The 26,078-nt window shown below is 48.9% G+C and overlaps 1 protein-coding gene across 4 annotated transcripts in view; it reads left to right on the plus strand.

Moving 5' to 3' along the window:
• Window positions 1-26,078, plus strand: part of NPHP4 (nephrocystin 4) — a 137,249-nt gene that overhangs the window by 25,933 nt on the left and 85,238 nt on the right. For all 4 annotated transcript variants that reach the window (XM_061185072.1, XM_061185073.1, XM_061185074.1 and 1 more), the window contains exons 6-11: window positions 2,733-2,905; window positions 3,966-4,030; window positions 6,574-6,729; window positions 21,419-21,555; window positions 23,853-24,034; window positions 24,741-24,867. In XM_061185072.1, the coding sequence (XP_061041055.1) occupies window positions 2,733-2,905; window positions 3,966-4,030; window positions 6,574-6,729; window positions 21,419-21,555; window positions 23,853-24,034; window positions 24,741-24,867 (840 nt within the window). The remainder of the gene's footprint in view (window positions 1-2,732; window positions 2,906-3,965; window positions 4,031-6,573; window positions 6,730-21,418; window positions 21,556-23,852; window positions 24,035-24,740; window positions 24,868-26,078) is intronic.

Consider the following 26,078-nt stretch of genomic DNA (forward strand, 5'->3'; position numbering starts at 1 on the left):
AGAGTGGTGTCCATGTGTCTGAAGATGAAGGCATTGAGACAGGAGCATTTCTGTCATTTATTAATCTGTTTCTCCTGTCAGGGAGGCACCTTGTCAAGGGTGGGTGAGTGAGATGTGACGCGGGGGAGAGCCAGAGCCCCACTCTGCCATCTCCCGCGGCTTCTCTCGCAGGTAATTGGATGGGCTTGACTCCAGCTTTTAATCGTGCAGTGGCAGCCGACGTATCTGCGAGCATCCTGCGTGGCCTTCTTGAGGCGTCCTGACACGGGAGGGCTTGTTTGCAGTGCTGCTTGACCGCGGTTGAGATGTCTGGCCAACCCCACGGGGCTGGGGGTGGGGGAGTGCCTGGGTTCCAGGTGACTTGGCCCTCCTGGGGACCCCCCCAAACACACACACACACACACACACACACACACACGGGTTGAAGCTGCAGAGTTGTGTGGTTCATCCCAGGAGACTTTTGCTTCCACCGACCCTCCGAGCTGGTCGGCCCTGGGCAGGGTGTGCATTTTCTACCTGCCTAATCTAGCCTTTACCTTTGAACTTTGAACTTCTTGAGGGCTGGATCGCGTTTTCCAGGTTCCTTAGAAATTCTTTAGCATGTGCTGTGCCCACACTAGAGGGGCAATAAATGATGTTTGGAAAAGCATCCGTCCTTAACCAGCAGTAATGATGGGATGAGACCCTCAGACCTCGTGTCGCCTTGTGATTCACGGAGCTTCCAAGGCCGACCCTCCTGGTGAAAGTAGAGTCTCTGGAGACAGACCAGGGGGCTCCGTGGTCGGTTTGGTCTCAGAATAATCATTTTCAGTGGTAAAGGAAAGGGAGAGGCAACAGCCATGAATCCACACGTGGGACGTCCCAAAAGCAGCTGGTCCACCGCCTCCAGGCAAAGGATTTCAAGGTGACCTCTAAGCTGGAGGCTTATTGCTGCTTTGCATCAGAGCTGACAATGTTTGTTTCACTGCCAAGAGGAAAAGTGGGTAGTGTTCATAAAACTGATATGCACAGGTGTACATATGAGAGGTGAGATAATGACAAACTTGACTTTACAGCAGGCCTTTTTAAAACAGTTCTTGAGTCTTGGAAACGGAAACATAATTCTCTCTTGGTCCAACCACCTGTCAGCTGTAAGTGGTCACTATTTCATCATTTTGCAATAAAAGATAATAGAATAACGATTTATATCTCGTGGCTGATGTTTTAATGTGTCTCTCTGTTATCCTGGGCTGACAGTCCGTGATTACAGTAAACGTTTTCTCGGTGACACCATGGTAATGACTCGTTAATGGGGGATTGTTCCAAGTTTAAGTCACGTTGCCACGGCCCGGCCAGGCCTGGCCCTGTCTTGGGGGGAGGGTGGCCTTTGTGTTCTGCTGGTGACTCTACACCTGGGCTTTGCCCCAACAAGGACGCTGGGTTCCGGGGACCACTCGGGTCCAGAGCCTCAGGTCAGCGCGGACCTGGGCTCCTGGGATGCTTGTTGCCCATAGATTCGCAAACCCAGTTAGTACCTCCATTTCTGTCTTCTGTGTCTACGACGTTTGTTAGCTGAGAGCAACTGCTTTGGATTTCAGGAGATCGGAAAAAAGCAGCAGAGGGAAGGCGCTTCCATTCCCACCTGGGAGGGTGCATCTCAGTGATGGAAGCTGGATTTGACCCGCCCGTGTCCCCCCTCCCCCTGGTGAGAGTGAGGGCTGCCATCTGTACCTTAGAGGACGGAGAGGCTGCAAGTGGGAAACCTTTTAGGAGCAATTTGAGTATCATCTACTTGGCTTGGGTCCACAACTCCTATAATAAAGAATCCCACCGTGGGACTTCCCTGGTGGCCCAGTGGTTAAGAATCCACCTGCCAATGCAGGGGACACGGGTTCAACCCCTGGTCCGGGAAGATCCCACATGCCGCGGAGCAACTAAGCCTGTGCGCCACAACTACTGAGCCTGCGCTCTAGAGCCCGCGAGCCACAACTACTGAGCCCGCATGCCACAACTACCGAAGCCCTCGCGCCTAGAGCCTGTGCTCCGTGACAAGAGAAGCCACCGCAGTGAGAAGCCCGTGCACCGCAACGAAGAGTAGCCCCCGCTCACCGCAACTAGAGGAAAGCCCACGCGCAGCAAAGAAGACCCAACGCAGCCAAAAAAAAAAAAAAAAAAAAAAAATCCCACAGCAATATTCATCATAAAAAGATGTTAGTTGGGCTCTGAACTTAGGATCCTGCTTAGTTTAAACAAAATTCATTCAGGTGCAGCCTCATGGTATTTCCACACGAATCAGGGATTAGAGGCAATATTGGCAAGTTGTGATTGAAGTTTGACAGCGGTGTTGCATGAAATGGCTCAGCGGGTGCGTGGGTGCGGTGGGCTACTTACGTGTTTGGGCTCGTGGTCCTCCCTGGTGATGGGCGTGGGGCACGTGGCTGCCCCAGCCCCTTTCTTCTCCAGAGGCTCTGGGTCTGTTGGCATTTTTTTGTGGATGGAAAGGTCCCAGAGGAGAAGCAAGTAGTTTGATGTCACAGATGCTGGGCACCCTGGAAGGAGGAGCTGTGAGGGGGTCGCTCACTGGGCCCCTTCTCTTCTCTGGCGCCTGGAAGGGATGCTGCTCCCCACGTGGCATGTTTGTGGCGTTGACGTGATGACGGTAGAGGGGTGAGGATGGAGCGCACCCGTGTCCCTCCGTGTTTCTTCTCTGCAGGTCGTGAACGTTCAGTCCGTCCCTGGCTTCTCTTTTGCAGCCCTTCTATTTTCACACGTCCTTGAACCACCCTAACGTCGTGGCCGTGGTGGAAGTGGTCACTGAAGGCAGGAGACGGGACGGGACCCTTCAGACTTTGTCCTGTGGGTTTGGAATCCTTCGGATCTTCAGCAACAACCCGGAATCTCCTTCCTCTGCCCCCCAGGACAAACGGTATCTGCCTCATTTTCCCCGTCGCTGGGGTTTCCAGCATCTTTCTGTGGTGATTTAACGACTCATTATTTGTCCAGACTAGAAAGCTTTGGATTTGTCAGCATGTGTGTTCATCACAGTCTCTTGGTGGTATTTTTGCTTCGGGTTGTAACTGGGTTTGCTGTTTCTGAATAAGCCAAGCCATCGTTCTCCAGGTGGGAGCAGGACAGGCTTTGGCCTCGGGGGTGGGATCTGATGTAAGGTGGATAAGGGCTGAGTCCTGCTCCGTCACTTACTCCTGGGGGCTCTTAGGCCAGTTGTTTAAACTCTTTGAATTCATCTTCAATGCAGCGCCCATCTCTTAAGGGTCTGGAGTGTAAACAGTAGGTTCTTCCCAGACAGGTGCCCAGGGAGCAGTAGGTGTTTACTCAGCAAACACTGGCTGTGGGTCCGCTATGTGCCAGGCTCTGCTACATTAGGAGCTGGACGTGCCCGGATGGATGAGATGGTGTGCGGTCATTTCAGCTGCGGCGGGGTTTGCGTTGTCACTGTAGATCGGGGCTTGCCAGCCCTGGCTCTGCAGACACTTTGGGCTGCCCCGTGTGGTGTACGAGGTCTCGTAGCACCCCTGGCCTCTGCCCACTAGATGCCAGGCAGCCCCCTCCCCGCCCGGCTGTGACAGCCAAAAATATCTCCAGGCTTTACCAGACATCCTGACGGGGGCAAAATCGTCCCGGGTTGAGAACCACCACTCCAGACACACAATCGTGGAAACCCCTCAAACGTTATTTTCCTGGGACATTTCCAAGCATGACCAACTCCCCAGGCATTGTTTTCTAGCGCTGAGGTTCTCAGGCTGCACTCGGGCCGTGCTGTGTGTGTGCTGGACATGCCTGGCCGCGAGTGCTGCGGGCTCGCGGATCTGATGCTGTCCACAGCCGTCTGTTTCCCACGGAGGGTCGAGAAAGCTTCTGGAGGTGTGGTGCTGGGGTCCCCAAGGCCTTCCTTTCAAGAAGCACAGCCGACATCCCTTGAGTAAACACAAGATGCTGACCTGCATCTCACGGGTTTTGTTTTGCAGGTTGAGACTGTATCACGGCAGCCCCCGAGCCCTCCTGCACCCGCTTCTCCAGGACCCCATAGAACGTAAGAGACGAGGCCTGGCCAGGCCTGCTCCTGCCGTCCTCAGCAGCACCTGTTCGTCATAGGACTTCCCTGAGTGTTAGAAGCTCATCAGCTTAGCGGAGTTGTTAATAGATTTGGGGAACATGTAATGTTGGGCTTGGAGTTCTGACATAATATGCAGATCTGAGACACACGAGCCTGTAAGGATGGTGTAGCTGTGTGAAGACGACCCCGTGGGGGCCACCTGGTGGGAGGGCTGTTGGTCCCCTTGCCCCTGGGGTGGCAGCTTTGCCCCCATGTGAAGTAGTTGCCGTCCATCGCTGCCCACCGGCTGTCCCAGGCAGCCTTTGACCGCGAAGTCCACGGGTCATCTCCAACACAGCAAGGTGTCCAGCGGTGCCTAACGAGAGTGACATCCTGCAGGAGCACCTGCCATGCATGGGCCCCGCGCCGAGCGGCCGGCCTTAGGGCAGAGTGGGCTTCCCGCCCTGCCTCTGTGGCTTCTCCTCCCGAGCAGTCAGGGTACCCCTGGGAGGGACCTGCGGCCCCCTGGCTGCCGGCCGCGCGGTGAAGCGGGGGGATGGGCCAACAGGCTGTTTGAGGGGCCCGTGTGGGCTCTGTGCTGGCCCTCGGGGAGTGTGGACGGGGGCCAAGCGGTGGAGGTGGGTCTGTTTGGGGTGGGGGGATGACTTTCTGTCTCTTTGCGATGTTGCCCAGATTCCACGATGGGCACCCAGCCTGTGTGAAACCCCCCCCCCCCAAGCCTACCCGGACCCATCCACTCCCTCTGAATTTGGTGAAAATCTCACGATAGAGGAACAATCGGTCAGAAACTTGGTTTTGTTGATGAAGACTGGCTTTTAGGTTATTTCCCAGTTGAACTTAATCATTAACCTGCCAGCGTTTTCTCTCCTGAAGTATCCTGAGACTGAACACCTTTCGAGCAGCAGACACAGCCCCAGGCTCGTCCCAGGCCCGGATCTGGGCGCTGGAGGAGGGTGTGCGAGCTGCGGCCGTGTGAGGGGGGCCTGGGGAGGGACCGCCTCCGGCCGTCAGCTCGTCTTCTCAGGGGCATTTCTAAAAGGGTGGGGCTGTTTTTCTTGGATGGGTAATGCAGTCACATGACCCAGAATTCAAAGTATTGAATAGTATGAAAAGGTTCAGGTGAGGTCTCCTTCCACCTCTGCTCGGCCCTTCACCTGCACCACAGGGGACCTTCCTCTCTGGGATCTTGTGGGTCCTTCTAGGTCCTCTGATGACACACAAGCAAACGTGCATTTCCCTGTTCTGTTTTTGCCCCGTTTACTTGTCCCAGACCTTTCTTTTTTCCCTTAATGATTTATCTTGGAGGATGTTTCATATCAGTACCTAGAAAGCGTGCTCATTCTTTTTACAGCTGTGTGGTATTTCATTGAATTGCTGTTTGTGATTGAACCAACCCGCCACAAATGGACCCTTGGGGCAGTTCTGTAAGAACAGAGGGTTGAAGGCTTTGCTGCAGTGGACATCTGCCCTTTCGCAAGTGTGCACGTGAATCTGTAGGGTAAACTCCCAGAAGTGGGATTGCTGGTCTGAGGGCCTGTGCATTCACAGTTTTGTATTATTTCCCCTGTTTGCCTTCCATAGAGGTTGTACCAGCGTACTCACCAGCCAGCCATGTAGCAGAGTGCCTTTCAGGGTACTTAACATTTTAAAGTAAGCAGGTCCCATGTTTGGAGTGGTTAGATATTAAAAATCTGGTTTTCGATAATATAGTTTTGTTTTTCTAATGAATGTAGTAGGTCATATTTAGTTCTTTTCCTATGAAATCACAAAGCACGCCTCAGGAGGTGGTGAGTCCCCTATCAGTGGAGGAAATCAAGCCCAAGCAAGATGGGCCATTTGATGGGAATGTGTTGAGGGCATGTCTGTGGTCCCTCCCAGCCCAGTTTCTATTGACGCCCTTCCCTCCACTTTGCCGAGTGCTCTGTATCTGAGCTCTTCCCAGTGGTTCCTTTCTCCAGGACGCTTTCCCTCTTCCCACTTCCCCTAGCACGTTATCTGAACCTTCCTTGGGGTTCGGATCCCGTTCTCCTGTGTGTTATGGATGCCGGCAAGCTTGTGTCTTAGTCACCCCAGAAGAATGGTCCCTCCTTGAGGACAGGACTCTGTCTTGGAGGCCACTGGCCACCCAGGGCCGAGTCCTGCTGCTTTGTGGGTCCTGACAGATGCAAGGCTGAGACTGAAAGGATGCAGGCCTCTGGTCAGAGGGCCTTCTAGGCTCCCTCTGATTATGGGAGCAAGCGATGCCTGACTTCACTGCTCTTGGGGAAGAGGTGAGGGGAGAGATTTTGTTATGTTGGATCAAAAACAAGTATCTCCTTCGTTGCAATTTTACCAGTGAGAGTTATTTAAGGATTGATTCTTTTTTGCTCTTTGGCTGAGCAAACAGAGCAATTCCCTTGTCTCCCTAGAAAAATACTTTTCCTGTTTATTGAGTTCTTTTCCAAGATGCTCAGTTTATTGGTCGGTTTGACTGAAGGTGCCTTGGTTCGGGCTGTCACAGGAGGTGTTTTCTCCCTCAGAAAACAAGCACATGACCCTCATTGAGACCTGCAGCCTGCAGTACACGCTGAAGCCACACCCGCTCCTGGAGCCCGTGTTCCACCTTCTTCCCGAGAACCTTCTGGTGTCTGGTCTGCAGCAGATACCTGGTCTCCTTCCAGCTCATGGAGAATCGGGTAAGGGCTCCTCTGTTTCTGTACACTTGGTGAGTCTTTGTTAGTTCATGGTCAGACCTTGCAGGAATTGGGGTGAGTGCTGGCTGGGCCCACCAGCAAACAGCCTGGTGGTGGGGGGAGGGGGAGGAGGAAGGGGAGGAGGGGGAGGAGGAAGGGGAGGAGGGGGAGGGCAGCAATGTCGTCTCGTTTGCAGTCCCTTCCTGAACGCACCTCACATCCCTCGGGTCATCTCTGCCTTCTCTCCTCGAGAAATGCTTTCATAAGACAAGTAGCCCATGTCTGTATGACTGTGGCCAGTCACTGGCCACACTGTTGCTAGATCCCACCCTTACTGGGCCACCATATCAGTGGCTTAATTATTATTATTTTTTAATTGCGGTAAAATAGATATAACATTTACCATTTTAACCATTTTCAAGTGTGCAGTTCAGGGGCATTAGGTACATTCACACTGTTGTGTAACCATCCTCCCCATCTACCTGCAGAGCCTTTTCATCGTCCCAGACTGAAACCCTGTCCCGCTAGACACTGACTCCCCATCCCCTCCCCAGCCCTGGCCCTCCCATTCTGCGCTCTGTCTCTATGAGTTGACTCCTCTAGGGACCTCCTAGGAGTGGAATCCTACAGCATTGGTCCTTTTGCGACGGGCTTATTTTTCTGGGCATAATGTCCTCAGGGTTCATCCCTGTTGTTCTGTGTGTCGGAATTTCCTTGCTTTCTCAGGCTGAATGGTGCCCCACTGTATGGATGGACCACGTTTTGTTTATCCATTTACCTGTGCATGGACACTTGGGCTGTTCTGCCTTTCAACTTGTGAGTGAAACTGCTCGATTCCTTTGGAACTGAAGTTCACAGGACAGGCTCAGGGCTGTGTCTGGGTGTGTTTCAGTTGATTCTCCTGGTGGGTGTGGGTCAGCCCTTCACAGCCGCAAGTCACTGTGAGGGCTGCTCTCCTCTCGGGTCCTGCTGACGGGCCTCCCCTCCTCGGTCTCAAGCTTCTTCTGAGTATTCTTGGGGGCTTTTTGCCGGGCCGTCTGGGAGAATCCAGGAGGAGGGACCTCCCCAGCCTCCCCGCCTGGGGCTGCAGGGACCTCTGGTCTCGGTGGGCCGGCTGCAGCTCCCTTCCAGGAGGGGCAGGACGTGGCTCTGGGTGTGAGTGGCTGGGGAGGAGAGCTGGGAGGTGCTGAGTGTTTGGCTTGGACGAGGAACACTCAGGACCCGAAGAGACGGCTCAGCTCCAGGAGGGGGAGTGTTCGTCTCGGTGACGATGTCCCTACGTGGGGCCTGGGTGCTGTGGTCCAGGCTGGGGTGCCGGCCTTGTTATCTGAGTTCATGAACTCCTGGGACGGGCACACGGTGGTCGTCACCATCACGAGGTCACTTTCTCCAGCGTCTCAGAGAAGAGACGATGATACGTGAGAAATGGCCGATTAACCATGAACAGGAGCATGTCCTGGGCGGGAAGTGGAGGGGGTCCCAGGTTTGGATCTGCCGTGGGTCACCGAGCTCTAACGCTCCTGAAGCCCCCTGCAGGCAGCTGTGTTGCCCTCTGTGATGCGCCTGTGTTCACCCAAGAGGGAGGGAGGAGAAGCTAGAGTTACAGGCAGGCAGAGGGAGAACCTCCGTCCTGGTCGTGCTGTTGGGATTGAGAGGGTGGAACCTGCATCGGGCTCTGAGCCCCCTCCCACTGGTCAGGGGGGCGCTGTCAGCACTGCTGTGACTACGCGGGTATTAGGCACCTATGTGCGCACCTGCGGGGAGCTCAGCTTCTGTGAGTCTTTCTGACCTGGGATTCTGGGCATTTAAACAAAATGTTCTTGGGGCCTGAGGTGTATCCGTCACCAGTGGGTGTCAGTAGAACTGCAGATAAAACATGAAAATACGGAAGCGGAGCTCGGACCTGCTTCTGTGTCCTTCCTGGAAGGCGAAGGAGAAGCTCAGATGCCCAGACAGGCCCTGCGTTTGTTCTCAGCATCCCAGGTCGGACTGTGGGAGTCAAGGGCCGCGTTACAGAGACGAGTTCTGGATCCCAGCAGCATGAGTTCAGCTCCTGACCCTGAAGTTCGTGTTTTCAGAAGAGCTGGGCCCCACTGGCCTCCGGTTTGCCTCCCTGGAATGGAGCGGCTGGCACTGGGCATTTTTAATAGATGCAGGTGGTGCCTGTAAAATGGCAAAGATGAAGGACAGTTTACGTTGTTGTTGTTTAAAAACAGACGGCTGGAATCGGTCTGGCGGGCGGGCGGGAGCTGCCGTCACCCGTGCAGGAGCTCCTCTGGGGAGGGGCCGAGGGCAGCCTTCCCTCCGTCCCGAGACCGTCTGGGAGCAGAGACCCTGTTGCTCAGCCCTTTCTGACAGCGGTTATTGTCTCCGTTATCAGTTCTGCCCAGGATCTTACGGGCTTTTGTGACTCACTCTTTGAGAAAGGGTTTCTTTGCTGGATACTGTTTTATGGCCCTGAAAGGGCCCAGGCAGGGACTGGTGCTGGCCTCCGTGGTGGGAATCGGGAATCACTTGTCTAATTTGCAGAGAGTTTGCTTTTCGTTGGATGCCGTGTTGGGACTCGGATATTTGTTCCTTTGTAAAATGCCACAATACAGGAGGAGTGAGTTGTTTTCCACTGAAATGTGGACTGATGTCACTGCAGGTTCACACGCGGTTTTAGTTAAGTGGGGCAGCCTCGCAGCAGCTGCGGGAGGTCTGGCTGGCAGGGGTGGTGAGGGGCGCCCTGGGCACCGTGCTGGGCCATCAGTGCAGGGGGCTCACCGCTGTCAGTCATCCCTTGTCTCCTGCTTGGCCTGGCTCACTGCCGCTGCTCCCTGGGATACCATCCTCCCTCCTTCCTGTATGTCGAGCATCGCCGTGCCAGCTCTGTGCCGTGCGGGGCAGTCCCGGGGCCAGCCCGCCCTGCCTGACCCGCCAGCTCGCTGACTCCAGCCCCGGCTTCGTCATCTGTTAAACCCGAGCTCGGCAGTGCTGTCCGCAGAACTGACTTGCCCGTCTGCCCCATGGCGGCCTCCCCTAGCTTGGTGTGTCCCCGGGCCGGCCCTCTACTTACCTACCTGAGGTGGTTCCCCAGCCCCGACCTGCCGGTGCTGCATCTCAACAAACAACATCAAGGTCCCGGGTGGGGCCCCGCACCCCAAGCCTGAGCACGTCGTGCAGCGGTGGGGTTCTCCCCCCGGGCTTCCCAGCCTGTGCTGACGGCCTGCCCTCCCCAGGTCTGGGAGCGTGGCTTCTAGATTCCCGGATAGTGACCGCGGTCCCCTGCGGAGAGGGAGTGAGGGGCACAGGCTTCCCGCTGCTGCTGCGAGCCGGGGGCTGGTGCTCCTGCAGCTTAGACTCCGGTCCTTGGCGCCCTCTTAGGCCAAGGACAGCTTAAAATGACAGAATTAATCTTTATTCCGTGAATTCAGTAAGACTAAAAGTTTTCCCTTCCAATCTCACTCCCAGAGAAAACCACTGCTAATAGCTCGGTGTATGCCTTTTATACACTAATTTAGTCATTGATTCATTCACTTATTTGTTGATGACTCAACACGTATTTGTAGAGTAGATCCTATGCGTGGCAGGCCCCGTGCTGGGGCTGAAGGTGCAGCCCTGTATTCCCAGTGGAGCATCAGGGCATCTTTCCCAGATGCAGGTGAGTGAGGGCCAACCTCACAGTCTAACCACGGTCCTCACGGGCAGTAGGAGGTGTTTCAGAGTATGTGTGGACCGGCTCAAGCTCATTTCCACTCCTGCCTAAATCGTACCTCAATTTCGCTTGCATTCTGTTGCCTCTGTTGCAGTGTTCTCTCTGTCCTGTGAGGTGCATTCTGGCGAATGAAATACCCTCGGCAGGAGAGCCATGTCCCCAGAAGGCTGGGGTCCGCGGGTGGGGGGACATTGTTAGGGCCTAGCGGGGAGCTCCTTGGGCATCTCCGGTGTTTCCAAGCGCTTCCCTGAAGGATGTCGCTAGGGAGGGATTCTAGCGGTCCCCATTTTCTCTGCAGTGCATTCAGGGGTCTCAGAAGAAGATGGATCGTTGTGCAGTAGGGTTTGTCTTCCCACGGGAGCAGTGCTGTTGCTGGCAGTTGCAGCCCCGTCCAGAGACTTGGCAACAGATCGGTGAAAGCTTGACCCAGTTACAGAGCACGAGGGTCAGCAGTCGCCACCTCCGGGAGGTCAGCTCTGCTGAGGCCCCTTGCGTCTGTCCTGGCTGCTGACGCTGGTCGGTTGAATGACTGAAGGACAATGTCAGATGGCAAAGCTGTGTTTTGTGGGTGCTTCTGGAATGCTGGGGAAGAGCCCTGAGGCCGGCGGTGGTGCGCCGGCTCTGCTCCTGGCCCCGTGGGATGGCTCCAAGCCTCTGCTGTGGCTGGTCTCCTCTGTAAAATGGGGACATTATGAGGACCTGCCCAGAGAGGGACACAGGGAGCGTCCAGCGAGCGTGAGCTGCTGTTCTTTGGTCAGGCAAGTTCTGCCTTGGGTTGAGCCAGAAGGCTTCTCCAACGTGGCCACCCTGTGGCTGCCGCAGGACATCTGGGAGGTCGGATCTGTTTCCTGTGGGAGGGCCCTTCAGGGCTGTTCTTTCTTCAGTCGTGGCTTCTGGAAGCTCGCAGAGCGGGTCCCCGGCCAAGCCAGGCTTGGAACTGGGCGCCTTGTGCTGGGAAAGGCGTCGGTTCTGAGTTTTCCTTCTGTTCCTACGGCAGCCTGCAGACGGGGATCTGGCTGGTGGCTCTTCTCTCTGTTCCAGTGCTTGTTGACCACGGAGTGACCTCTGGCTTGGGGGCCACGCAGACCCTCTGAGGGAGCAGCCCCCGGGGGAGGGCACTCATTTCCCACTCACGCTTCTCTGGAAACAGGACTTGACTTGGGGGCAAGGTGAGCAGGTGACGTGTCGGGGTGCAGGTGACGTGTCAGGGTGCAGGTGACACGTCGGGGTGCAGGTGACGTGTCGGGGTGCAGGTGACGCGTCGGGGTGCAGGTGATGTGTCGGGGTGCAGGTGACACGTCGGGGTGTCCCTTTGGGGTCGGGTGATTTTGCTGCTCAGCACGGGACTGTTGGGGAGAGGGTGCCGGGTGCAGCCCGTGTGTCCTTCCCTGTGTGTTCAGTGGGTGCCCCCAGGCTGCTCTCTGCCCCAGAGATGAGAGAATGGGGTGTCCGGGGGGTCCTGGCTCCCTGGGCTGAGTGATGGAAGCCCAGGTGGGGGGCAGGGTGAGATGGTCCCGACAGCGTCAAGGCCGAGAGTGTGTGTGTGGGTCCTGAGTGTGGGGTGGGGGGAGTTAGGGGGGTCTCACCAGGAGTACAGGGAGCTCAGGGGCTGCGGCCACCTCCCTCTGGGGGAGGGGCGTGGCCGCCTTACCTGGACCAACCCATCCCCGTGACTGCCCACGGAGCCCTGGACCACTTGAGTCTGAACACCTGTTTTGGCCAAGAGTTTAATTGCGATCAAGAGGAGGGGGATTGTTTGGTAACCAGCAAACGAGCCTGTCCGTGCTTTAAAGCAGCGAGCAGGGTCATGCAGCTCAGGGTCACGGAAAAAGGCAGCGGTTTTGTGTTAAAAATGCTGAAATCACTGGAGGAGGATTGCAGACACATGAATTAACTTGCAGAATGCAAATAATATGGAGTCTGCAAAAATAAGGGGGTGACAAGCGTCCTTCACATGTCCCTCCCACTTCCCTCTGCTCCGTCTCTGCACGCTCACCCCCTGCTGCTCTGGGTCCCGCCAGCACCGCTCCCCGAAATCCTGCAGGGACGATCTGTGCCGCTTCCTGTCAGTGGCGGCCCCGGGTTCCTGCGCCTTGCTGCGGGAGGTGGACCCTTCGCCCTGCCCTCCTCCCCTCCCCACCCCCTTCTCTCTCTGACGGAGGCTCCCAGTTCAGGATGTGCTTCGGACACTCGCTTGACCATTTCATGAAAGGTTGCAGTTTGCATATGTCTGCACTTAAAAAAAATCGTGGTAAAATAGATGTGTCATAAAATGTACTCTTTTAACTGTTTTTCAACGTGCTGTTCAGTAGCGTTAAGTACATTCACATCCTCTAGCAGCCCTCCATCTCCAGAACGTTTTCCTCCTGCAGGACAAGACTCCGCACCCATGAAGCACTGACTCCCCATCCCCCGCCCCCCGGCCCCTGGCACCCTCCATTCTCCTTTCCATCTCGGAATTTGACTAATTTAAGTACCTCATATAAATGGAATTACCCAGTACTTGTCTTTTTGTGACTGGCTTATCTCACGCAGCATAATGTCTACAGCGTTCATCCATGTTGTAACATGTGCCAGAATTTCCTTCCTTTTTAAAGGTTGAGTGATATTCTGTTGTGTGGATGGACCGCATTTTGTTTGTCGGTCCATCTGTTGATGGATACTGGGTTGTTTCCACTTTTTGGCTACTGTGAATAATGATACCTGCACTTTTAATTGGATCTGATTCATCAACTGACCTGCTTTAAACAATTAAAAAATGATGAAAGGAATACATAAACTTTCTCAGAAGTATCAGTCAAACCTAGTGCGTATTTGTGATAGGGAAGGCATAGAAAGCCACAAAGAGGGAAATAAAATAATCTGTGATTACTGCCTACAGATATACATGCATAGGCCACCATCAAAAAGTCTATAAATAATAAATGCTGGAGAGGGTGTGGAGAAAAGGGAACCCTCCTACACTGTTGGTGGGAATGTAAATTGATACAGCCACTATGGAGGACAGTATGGAGGTTCCTTAAAAAACTAAAAATAGAGTTACTGTATGATCCTGCAATCCTACTACTGGGCACATATCCAGAAAAAGATGGAAACTCTATTTCGAAAAGATACATGCACCCCAGTGTTCATAGCAGCACTATTTACAATAGCCAAGACATGGAAGCACCCTAAATGTTCATTGACAGGGGAGTGGATAAAGAAGATGTGGCACATATATACAATGGAATATCACTCAGCCATAGAAAAGAATGAAATAATGTCATGTGCAGCAACATGGATGAACCTAGAGATTATCATACTCAGTGAAGTCAGAGAAAGACAAATATCATATGATATCACTTATCTGTGGAATCTGAAAAAATATACAAAGGAACTTATTTGCAAAACAGAAATAGACGCACAGACTTCAAAAACAAACTTATGGTTACCAAAGGGCAAAGGGGGGGAGGGATAAATTGGGAATTTGGGATTGACATATATACACTACTATATATAAAATAAACAACAAGGACCTACTGTATAGCACAGGGAACTATATTCAATATCTTGTAATTATCTATAATGGAAGAGAATCTGAAAAAGAATATATATATATATCTGAGTCACTTTGCTGTACATCTGAAACATTATATATCAATAATACTTCAATAAAAAAAAAGAAAAACAAGAACAGAGCAACTACTCCAAAAAACTGATATACATGTATACATGTAAATGCATATATTTTAAATAAAATTGTCATCAAATGGACTAATAATACACAGTTTTATATGTTGTTTTTTTCACCTACAATATCATGATTACTTTTTGATTATTAAATAATCTTTGAGAATATGATTTTTTTCTCATTTTATCTGGATGAGCCATAGATTATTTAAATTCTCCTATTATTGAACATCTGGTGGTTTCTTATTTTTGTCTGTTATAAATAATGTTCTAATGAGTATTCCTGCAAATAAAGCTTGCTTCCATCTTTGATATCTTGCTAAATAGATTCAAAACTGGCATTACTGGGACAGAAGGTGGATATGGACATTTTTAAGGCTCTTGACACACACAAAGTTAGAGAAAATTGCCTCTTAGCTGTACTGATTTATAACCTTTCAGCAAGGTAGAGTGTTCCTTTCACCACAGTTTCATCAGCATTGAGTCTTTTTTTTTTTTAACATCTTTATTGGAGTATAATTGCTTTACAATGTTGTGTTAGTTTCTGCTGTATAGCAAAGTGAATCAGCTATATGCATACGTATATCCCCATATCCCCTACCGCTTGTGTCTCCCTTCCACCCTCCTTATCCCACCCCTCTAGGTAGTTGCAAAGCACGGAGCTGATCTCCCTGTGCTATGCAGCTGCTTCCCACTAGCTAGCTATCTTAACATTTGGTAGTGTATATATGTCAGTGTTACTCTCTCACTTCATCCCAGCTTACCGTCCCCCCTCCCCGTGTCCTCAGGTCCATTCTCTACGTCTGTGTCTTTTTTCCTGTCCTGCCCCTAGGTTCATCAGAAACATTTTTTTTTTTTTAGATTCCATATATATGTGTTAGCATACAGTATTTGTTTTTCTCTTTCTGACTTACTTCCCTCTGTATGACAGACTCTAGGTCCATCCTCCTCACTACAAATAACTCAATTTCGTTTCTTTTTATGGCTGAGTAATATTCCATTGTATATATGTGCCACATCTTCTTTATCCATTCATCTGTCAGTGGACACTTAGGTTGCTTCCATGACCTGGTTATTGTAAATAGTGCTGCAATGAACATTGTGGTACATGACTCTTTCTGAATTATGGTTTTTTCAGGGTATATGCCCAGTAGTGGGATTGCTGGGTCGTATGGTAGTTCTATTTTTAGTTTCTTAAGGAACCTCCATACTGTTCTCCATAGTGGCTGTATCAATTTACATTCCCACCACCAGTGCAAGAGGGTTCCCTTTTCTCCACACCCTCTCCAGCATTTACTGTTTGTAGATTTTTTGATGATGGCCATTCTGATGGGTGTGAGGTGATACCTCATTGTAGTTTTGATTTGCATTTCTCTAATGTTTAGTGATGTTGAGCATCCTTTCATGTGTTTGTTGGCAATCTGCATATCTTCTTTGGAGAAATGTCTATTTGGGTGTTCTGCCCATTTTTGGATTGGGTTGTTTGTTTTTTTGATATTGAGCTGCATGAGCTGCTTGTATATTTTGGAGATTAATCCTTTGTCAGTTGCTTCGTTTGCAAATATTTTCTCCAGTTCTGAGGGTTGTCTTTTCATCTTTTTTATGGTTTCCTTTGCTGTGCGAAAGTTTTTAAGTTTCATTAGGTCCCATTTGTTTATTTTTGTTTTTATTTCCGTTTCTCTAGGAGGTGGGTCAAAAAGGATATTGCTGTGATTTATGTCATAGAGTGTTCTGCCTGTGTTTTCCTCTAAGAGTTTTATAGTGTCTGGCCTTACATTTAGGTCTTTAATCCATTTTGAGTTTATTTTTGTGTATGGTGTTAGGAAGTGTTCTAATTTCATTCTTTTACATGTAGCTGTCCAGTTTTCCCAGCACCACTTCTTGACGAGGCTGTCTTTTCTCCACTGTATACTCTTGCCTCCTTTATCAAAAATAAGGTGACCATATGTGCGTGGGTTTATCTCTGGGCTTTCTATCCCGTTCCATTGATCTATATTTCTTTTTCTGTGCTAGTACCACACTGTCTTGACTACTGTAGCTTTGTAGTATAGTATGAAGTGCAGGAGCCTGATTACTCCAGCTCCATTTTTCTTTCTCAAGATTGCTTTGGCTATTTGGGGTCTTTTGTGTTTCCATACAAATTGTGAAATTTTTTGTTCTAGTTCTGTGAAAAATGCCGTTGGTAGTTTGATAGGGATTGCATTGCATCTCTAGATTGCTTTGGGTAGTATAGTCATTTTCACAATGTTGATTCTTCCAATCTAAGAACATGGTATATCTCTCCATCTGTTTGTATCATCTTTAATTTCTTTCAACAGTGTCTTATAGTTTTTTGCATACAAGTCTTTTGTCTCCTTAGGTAGGTTTCTTCCTAGGTATTTTATTCTTTTTGTTGCAATGGTAAATGGGATTGTTTCCTTAATTTACCTTCTGATCTTTCATTGTTAGTGTATAGGAATGCAAGAGATTTCTATGCATTAATTTTGTATGCTGCTACTCTACCAAACTCATTGATTAGCTCTAGTAGTTTTCTGGTGACACCTTTAGGATTTTCTATGTATAGTATCGTGTCATCTACAAACAGTGACAGTTTTACTTCTTCTTTTCCAATTTGGATTCCTTTTATTTCTTTTTCTTCTCTGACTGCTGTGGCTAAAACTTCCAAAACTATGTTGAATAATAGTGGTGAGGGTGGCCAACCTTGTCTTGTTCCTGATCTTAGAAGAAATGGTTTCAGTTTTTCACCATTGAGAATGACGTTAGCTGTGGGTTTGTCATATATGGCCTTTATTATGTTGAGGTAGGTTCCCTCTATGCCTACTTTCTGGAGAGTTTTTAATCATAAATGGGTGTTGAAGTTTGTCAAAAGCTTTTTCTGCATCTATTGAGATTATCATATGGTTTTTAATCAATTTGTTAATATGGTGTATCACATTCATTGATTTGCATATATTGAACAATCCTTGCATCCCTGGGGTAAACCCCACTTGACCATGGTGTACGATCCTTATAATGTGCTGTTGGATTCTGTTTGCTAGTATTTTGTTGAGGATTTTTGCATCTATGTTCATCAGAGATATTGGCCTGTAGTTTTCTTTTTTTGTGACATCTTTGTCTGATTTTGGTATCATGGTGATGGTGGCCTCATAGAATGAGTTTAGGAGTGTTCCTCCCTCTGCTATATTTTGGAAGAGTTTGAGAAGGATGGGTGTTAGCTCTTCTCTAAATGTTTGATAGAATTCACCTGTGAAGCCATCTGGTCCTGGGCTTTTGTTTGTTGGAAGATTTTTAATCACAGTTTCAATTTCATTACTTGTGATTGGTCTGTTTATATTTTCTATTTTTTCCTGGTTCAGTCTTGGAAGCTTGTGTTTTTCTAAGAATTTGTCCATTTCTTCCAGGTTGTCCATTTTATTGGCATATATTTGCCTGTAGTAATCTCTCATGATCCTTTGGATTTCTTCAGTGTCAGTTGTTACTTCTTTTTCATTTCTAATTCTGTTGATTTGAGTCTTCTCCCTTTTTTTCTTGATGAGTCTGGCTAATGGTTTATCAGTTTTGTTTTTCTTCTCAAAGAACCAGCTTTTACTTTTATTGATCTTTGCTATCGTTTCCTTCATTTCTTTTTCATTTATTTCTGATCTGATCTTTATGATTTCTTTCCTTCTGCTAACTTTGGGGTTTTTCTGTTCTTCTTTCCCTAATTGCTTTAGGTGTAAGGTTAGGTTGTTTATTTGAGATTTTTTCTTGTTTCCTGAGGTAGGATTGTATTGCTATAAACTTCCCTCTTGAACTGCTTTTGCTGCATCCCACAGGTTTTGGGTCTTCGTGTTTTCATTGTCATTTGTTTCTAGGTATTTTTTGATTTTCTCTTTGATTTCTTCAGTGATCTCTTGGTTATTTAGTAGCGTATTGTTTAGCCTCCATGCGTTTGTATTTTTTACATTTTTTTTCCTGTGATTGATATCTAGTCTCATAGCATTGTGGTCAGAAAAGATACTTGATACAATTTCAATTTTCTTAAATTTACCAAGGCTTGATTTGTGACCCAAGATATGGTCTGTCCTGGAGAATGTTCCATGAATACTTGAGAAGAAAGTGTATTCTGTTGTTTTTGGATGGAATGTCCTATAAATATCAATTAAGTCCATCTTGTTTAATGTGTCATTTAAAGCTTGTGTTTTCTTATTTATTTTCATTTTGGATGATGTGTCCATTGGTGAAAGTGGGGTGTTAAAGTCCCCTACTATGATTGTGTTACTGTCGATTTCCCCTTTTATGTCTGTTAGCATTTGCCTTATGTATTGATGTGCTCCTATGTTGGGTGCATAAATATTTACAATTGTTATATCTTCTTCTTGGATTTATCCCTTGATCATTATGTAGTGTCCTTCTTTGTCTCTTTTAGTAGTCTTTATTTTAAAGTCTATTTTGTCTGATATGAGAATTGCTACTCCAGCTTTCTTTTGGTTTCCCTTTGCATGGAATATCTTTTTCCATCCCCTCACTTTCAGTCTGTATGTGTCCCTAGGTCTGAAGTGGGTCTCTTGTAGACAGCATATGTATGGGTCTTGTTTTTGTATCCATTCAGCCAGTCTATGTATTTTGGTTGGAGCATTTAAGCCATTTACATTTAAGGTAATTATCAATATGTATGTTACTATTACCATTATCTTAATTGGTTTGGGCTTGTTTTTGTTGGTACTTTTCTTCTCTTGTGTTTCCCACTTAGAGAAGTTCCTTTAGCATTTGTTGTAGAACTGGTTTGGTGGTGCTGAATTCTCTTAGCTTTTGCTTTTCTGTAAAGCTTTTGATTTCTCTGTTGAATCTGAATGAGATCCTTGCTAGGTAGAATATTCTTGGTTGTAGTTTCTTTTCTTTCATCACTTTAAATATATCATGCCACTCCCTTCTGGCTTGCAGAGTTTCTGCTGAGAAACCAGCTGTTAACCTTTTGGGAGTTCCCTTGTATGTTATTTGTTTTTCTCTTGTTGCTTTTAATAATTTTTCTTTGTCTTTAATTTTTGTCAGTTTGATTACTGTGTGTCTTGGCGTGTTTCTCTCGGTTTATCCTGTATGGTACTCTCTGTGCTTCCTGGACTTGATTGACTACTTCCTTTCCCATGTTAGGGAAGTTTTCCATTATAATCTCTTGAAATATTTTCTCAGACCCTTTCTTTTTCTCTTCTTCTTTTGGGACCCCTATAATTCGAATATTGATGCATTTAATGTTGTCCCAGAGGTCTCTGAGACTGTCCTCAATTCTTTTCATTCTTTTTTCTTTATTCTGCTCCGTGGCAGTAATTTGCACCATTTTATCTTCCTGCTCACATATCCATTCTTCTGCCTCAGTTATTCTGCTATTGATTCCTTCTAGAGTATTTTTTTTTAATTTATTTATTTTTGGACGTGTTGGGTCTTTGTTGCTGTGTGCAGGCTTTCTCTAGTTGTGGCGAGTGGGGGCTACTCTTTGTTGCGGTGCACGGGCTTCTCATTGAGGTGGCTTCTCTTGTTGTGGAGCACGGGCTCTAGGCATGTGGGCTTTGGCAGTTGTGGCTCGTAGGCTCTAGAGCGCAGGCTCAGTAGTTGTGGTGCACGGGCTGTGTTGCTCCGCGGCATGTGGGATCTTCCCAGACCAGGGTTCGAACCTGTGTCGCCTGCATTGGCAGGTGGATTCTTAACCACTGCGCCACCAGGGAAGCCCTCTAGAGTATTTTTAATTTCAGTTATTGTGTTGTTAATCACTGTTTGCTTGCTCTTTAGTTCTTCTAGATCCTTGTTAAATGTTGCATGTATTTTGTCCATTCTGTTTCTGAGATTTTGGATCATCTTTACTATCATTACTCTGAATTCTTTTTCAGGTAGGTTGCCTATTTCATCTTCATTTATTTGGTCTTGTAGGTTTTAACCTTGCTCCTTCATTTGTAACATTTTTTTTTGTTGTTTCTTTTTTTTTTTTTTTTTTTGATGGGTCAAGCTGTATTCCTGTCTTACTGGTTGTTTGGCCTGAGATGTCCAGCACTGGAGTTTGCAGGCAGTTGGATAGAGCCGGGTCTTGGTGCTGAGATGAGCACCTCCGTGAGGCCTCACTCCAACCAATATTCCCTGGGGTCTGAGGTTCTCTGTTAGTCCAGCGGTTTGGACTCGGAGCTCCCACTACAGGAGCTCTGGCCCCACCTCCAGTCTGGGAACCAAGATCCCGCAAGCTTCATGGTATGGTAAAAAAAAAAAAAAAGAAAGAAAGAAAAAAAGGAGCAGTACAGTATCAAAGAATAAAATACAAAATGAAGTTAGAAAGATAAAAAATATATTAAGAAAAATAAAACTATAATTGAAACAACTGGTCACTGGGGGTTCCTCCTCTCTCCTTAGGTGTCTGTGGTCCCCCACCGGTGCCTGGTAGGTGCCCTAGTTGTGAGGAGACGTGAATTCGCATCCTCCTAGTACGGCACCTTGACTCCGCCCCCCAGCATTGAGTCTTACGTCAATTTTTTTTTAAGTTTAAAATTGGCTTTCAAAATCAAAGACCTTGTATGTAAATATTTAAATAATCATAAAAATTTAGGAAGAGACAGACAGGACCAGAACCAGAAGATGACACTGATGGGGACGTAAGGGACACACCCCTGGGGGTGTGTTTGCTGGGGAGCAACTGGCTTTGCCTTCTTCCTCCTGTGTCACCTTTGCTCCAGAGCCCATGGAGAATCCTCTCCAAATGGACGTGATGCTCCCCTCTCGTGGCCGCGGCCGGGTTTCCATGTATCTGCTTTGTGCGGGCGCTGGGCTGGATGCAGGGGCCCCTGTCCCCTTCTGTCCTCACGGAGCTCACGGTCCAGGGGTGCTTCTTGATCGGGGTGGGGCTTCCCTCGTGGTGCCAGCCCAGCCTGAGTTTCTGCTTGTTGCCGTGCCATGCTCACGCCTATGCCTGTGTGTTTCCACATGGTTCAGGGTAAACCTAATGAAACGAGAAATGACATAGCTGGCTGTGCCCTTGTTGGATAGGAAGTCATGACAAAGGGAAGCCGAGTGCAGGGGACAGATGTCACTCTGCCTGAGGCTGTCTGTGTGCCCCGGGTGGCCGGATTAGGGGATTTGTTCCTGGAGATGGTTTGGGGTAGAATTTGGACCAAAAATGAAATTTGCGCTAGTTTGATCTGTTTGGTGTCTGGGCTTGGCCTGAGGTGGGCTCTGGCTGTGAGTCCTGTCTGAGCGGTGCCCATGCTGCCTTCTCTGTGCTTGGCCTGCGGCCTGGCCCCCCCGTGGGTGAGAGGACCCTCCAGTGGTTTTGTTTCTGCGGGTCATCCCTCTGAGCCTCTCGTTGTGCAGGGGACGCCCTCCGGAAGCCTCGCCTTCAGAAGTCTCTCACGTGGTACCTGGACGATTTGTTCTTCACGCTGTATCCCTCCCTGGAGAAGTTTGAGGAGGAGCTTCTGGAACTTGTGATCAGCGATCACTTCCGGGAGGTACAGTCTTGGGTCGGGGAAGTTAGTCTGAACAGTGCAGGTGGAAACGGCAGGCGGAGCTGGGGAGCTCCCGGCCTCTCAAGCCCCCAGGTGGGTGGTCCAGCCCCTGCTGACACCTGTGGTCCTGTCTTTCATCTCTTTGTGGCTGAAGAGGGACACTAGCCCATTGTCTGTATTTTTATTTTATTTTATTTTTATTTTTATTTTTTGGCTGGGTCACGTGGCATGTGGGATGCGGGATCTTAGTTCCCCGACCAGGGATCGAACCCAGGCCCCCTGCATTGGAAGAGCGGAGTCTTAACCACTGGACCACCAGGGAAGTCCCACTAGCCCGTTGTCTTAACTTTGATATTGACGAGGGTGCTGTTATCCTGAAACATTAATTAGCATTCACTTCGATGTAACTTAATCAGTCCTCATTTAAAAGTAAATTAAATCAGCAAATGAGCATAGGAAAACCTGTAAAATAATCCACATTTACAAGGGACATTTTGAGGATATTTCTAAGGAGACGACTAGGGATCTCAACCACTTTGCCCCATCGAAGCAGTTTACTGTGAGCGGTGCTCCCCCAACACTGCTCAGTTTTGCCTGTGTGACGCCGTCCTGCAGACTCCGCACCGTGATGCCTCGTCCCCACTGTGGGCCTTTGAACACATGGCCCACTTTCCTGCATGTTCTTCGTCTGGATCTGTGCATGACCCCTCTCAGGTTTCATGTCTCAGTGCAGACCTGTTGCCCTGAGGGGCCCCCCTGCCCAAGCTGCAGGCAGCGTCCCCCTTCCTCCCCGCCAGGCGTGCTCTCTGGCGCATCACCCTGCTTTGTTTCTCTGGGTGCTTGGCCCTCTCGGAGAGCACCTGGTTTCCTTACTGTTTACAGGTGGATTGTCGGTCCCTCTCTGGAGTATTTGCACCAGGAGGACAGGGACTTGGTTTGCTTTACCACTGCACCTGATGTGCCTAAAACGGTCAGCACATAGTAGGTCTTTAACATGTATTTGTGAGAATGAATGATGCAGTCAGTGGGTGCCCATCCTCGTAGTCTGTGAAGTTAGCAAATTATTGACACACACACACACACACACACACACACATATGAATGTGTGTACATGCACGAATAAGATGGTCTTTTCTTTTGCTCTCTACCTGTTCTTGAAAATGTTGTTCCACGTAATGTAGTCTCATGTGAAACAGAAACACGAAGCAGAGAAGAGGATTGAAATAGCGTCATACATTTTCTTGGCGTAGTTCCTGCTGTTTTCTTATTGCTCAGAAAAGATTGTCTGAGGGTAGAAAGATGTTTAAGAGTATCATTGTTGAATTTTATATATTCCCATAAAGATCACTTTATTATGTGTTTTTACTCTCTTTGTATTTTTGTTCCCATCCAACCGGCAGATACTCCGTTATCACCTTCGTTTTATTTTCATTACTCAGAGACTAGTGGATGTTTAAGAGTATCATTGTTGAATTTTATATATTCCCATAAAGATCACTTTATTATGTGTTTTTACTCTCTTTGTATTTTTGTTCCCATCCAACCGGCAGATACTCCGTTATCACCTTCGTTTTATTTTCATTACTCAGAGACTAATGGGCTGAATTTACGTCTGTTCAGCATGATTAATGGGCAATGAAGAAAACTCGAAAATTCAGGGATCATTTTGCAACAGTCACATAATTTAATAAACAATAATAGCCTGGAGGAATATCCTTGCTCATTTGTTAGGGCGCCTGTACGTTTTTTTTGTTAAGACGAAAACACTTTAATATCCAGGGATCACTTTGGGGCAGACTTACTGCCTAAATATGCCCACTCTTCCTGCGGCCCTGTCCGCCCCAAGTCTCAGGTGTCTGAGCTGGGGGAGGGCAGAGGTGTTGAAGCTCGCTGTGTTCAGCCTCCGTCAGCGCCTGCCCTTGACTCCGGGACCTCCCACTTCTTGGAGCCCCAGGTACCGTTGGAGGTGCTAGGGCCCCTGGTTGCTGGTTTGCTGCGTCTTGAGAATTGTAGCTCAACCTTGGAAACCCGGAGCGAGAGTTAGCTGATTCAGGCATCTAAGGGACGTATTGCTCTCCAAGACGATGCTACGTGAGAAATCCCCAAAGTACCTAGACAATGCCCTAAGGCCAGTCTGCTCTGATTGGATGGTGCTTCACTAAGCTCCATCTGGTCTGGAATGTCTGAAACCTCTGTTCTAGTTTCTTCTCTCTGCTGGGGCTCTCTGCTGGGAGCTTTTCTGGAGAGCTCCCTCCCCCCTTCGCACTGACCTTATTCTGTGCCATGTGTGCTTTTCCCAGGCGGGCAGCCCGCTGGACAGCGGTGTCCTGGAGATCTTGGAGCGGCGCCTGTGCGTGGGCGTGCACAATGGGCTGGGCTTCGTGCAGAGGCCACAGGTGGTGGTGCTGGTGCCTGAGCTGGAGGTGGCCTTGACGCACTCTGCCAGCTTCAGCCGGAAAATTGGCGCCTCTTCGAAGGCCAGGTATTTCCCCTGGGGTCCCAGGTCGCGGCCCGCGTGGAGTTAGGAGATGCGGGTGGGCACCTGACCAGGGATCAGAGTGAAAGGCAGTTGTTCTTACACGTGAGGTGTGCGCTCATCCACCTGGGTTCTTCCCCGGTGCCTTTGATTCCTCTTGCTTAGTCGTCCCCATCAGGAGCAGACCTCAGTGTTGTGAGGTTGGAAAGAGCCTGGTTTTTGTGCCATGATGGGTTTTGGAGTTAGCATTACAGATGCTTCCAGCTATGAAGCCCTGGCACACTTTCCTCCAGATGCGCCCTGTGATCCCTTTCTCACATGACACAGAACCAGAGGGCAGTAAGTTCTGCCGCTCTGTTCAGTCCTGTGCTTCTCAAGTCACAATCAGAGACATCGCCTAGGGGTTCCATATGTGAAGCTGGACGGAAGCCGGCCTTGGAGGGGGCACCTCCCTGGAGACCTTCCATCCTCCTGATACCGGTGCTGGCAGTTTGGGAAAGTGCTGATTGCGGCACCCAAGAAAGGCTCTGCTTTGGGAAATTACCTTGATGGCCAAACACCCAGAAGAGCTCAGTGCCACTGCTTGGGGGACTCACTGTACCAGACTGTAGCAGCAGCGCCCGGTGCCGCGGCGCCCGAGCTGACGGTGGGGTGGGGTGCCGGACAGCAGGAGCACCGCCTGACACGCCCCCTCTGTGTGTTCTCGGCCCAGATCTGGAAACCACACTCTGGTCTTGAGAAGCCGCCTCCAGCTCCCTGAGATGGTCTGTCACCCCGCGTTCACCATCGTCTTTCAGCTGGAGTACGTGTTTAACAGCCCTTCGGGAGCGGACGGCAACGTAAGAACCATCAGCTTGTTTCGTGTGCCGCCTGGCGACGGGCTCCATGCACGCAGAATAAGCGTAGTCACCGTTAATTTTTCTTCCGTTAAAAGCAGTGTAATTATTATTAACAATATGGATAACAAGCGTGGAATATGAGTCTAGAAAACACTTGTTCCAAGTGATAGCTTTGTTCTAATCATTTCCCATCTTTATGTAATAGTACATACATTCTGCTGGCAGATGGTATAAACAGTTCAATAGGCATCATGCATCATAATATCATTAATTCATAATTATTGAATCAATAATTATTTTGAAAAAATGAGACCATTTTAATGCATTTTTCAAATGATACTAAGTGTAGTAAAGCTTGAATCTGCACAAGAAGTGAATGTTTTCTTAGAGCGGACTTTGTATGTGCCCACATCAGAACCAAGAGTAAGAATTTATAGGATTCAGTTGGAAGAAATGTAACAAAGAGACATCATTTACATCATTGATGCAGATTTTTTGGAAAACCCAAGTCATGCTATTCTTAAGATTCAGATTTTTGTTTGAAAAAGCAAATATCAATTTAACAAGTAAATTAAAAATAAAAAAAGGCCGACAAGACACCTTCTGTGGTGGTCAGTCTGCCTGCATCACTGTGCGGCTGAGGGGAGAACAGGGGGCTGAGAGCGGTCGTGGGAGGCCTTTGGAAGGAGAATGGGGTGTCGCACAGCTGCTGTGTTAGTTCCTCATCTCCTCTGGTCGCAGTGAACTGCCCTCTCTGATGTCCGTACCTCGTCGTGTAATTCAGAGTCCTGATCAGGTGAACAGATGCAGAGGCAGGTATTCTGAGTATAGCGTTGTCGTGTAATTCAGAGTCCTGATCAGGTGAACAGACGCAGAGGCAGGTATTCTGAGTATAGCCTCGTCGTGTAATTCAGAGTCCTGATCAGGTGAACAGACACAGAGGCAGGTATTCTGAGTATAGCCTTGTCGTGTAATTCAGAGTCCTGATCAGGTGAGCAGACGCAGAGGCAGGTATTCTGAGTATAGCCGAACGAATGATCCCCGTCGTTCTCACAAAGCTCTTGTTCCCAGCTCTGCTTTTCTTTCTTTGTTACCAGAAATTTCAGCTAAAATGCAACTGTATGCAGATATGCTTGTCTGCCCCGGGGCAGGCACTCCGGGCCTGGGGTGGAGCTTTACCAGGAGGGAGGGGCTTCTGGGGCTTCCCCATC

The sequence above is a fragment of the Eubalaena glacialis genome, chromosome 3, assembly GCF_028564815.1.
Source record: "Eubalaena glacialis isolate mEubGla1 chromosome 3, mEubGla1.1.hap2.+ XY, whole genome shotgun sequence".
NCBI classification, from domain to species: domain Eukaryota; kingdom Metazoa; phylum Chordata; class Mammalia; order Artiodactyla; family Balaenidae; genus Eubalaena; species Eubalaena glacialis.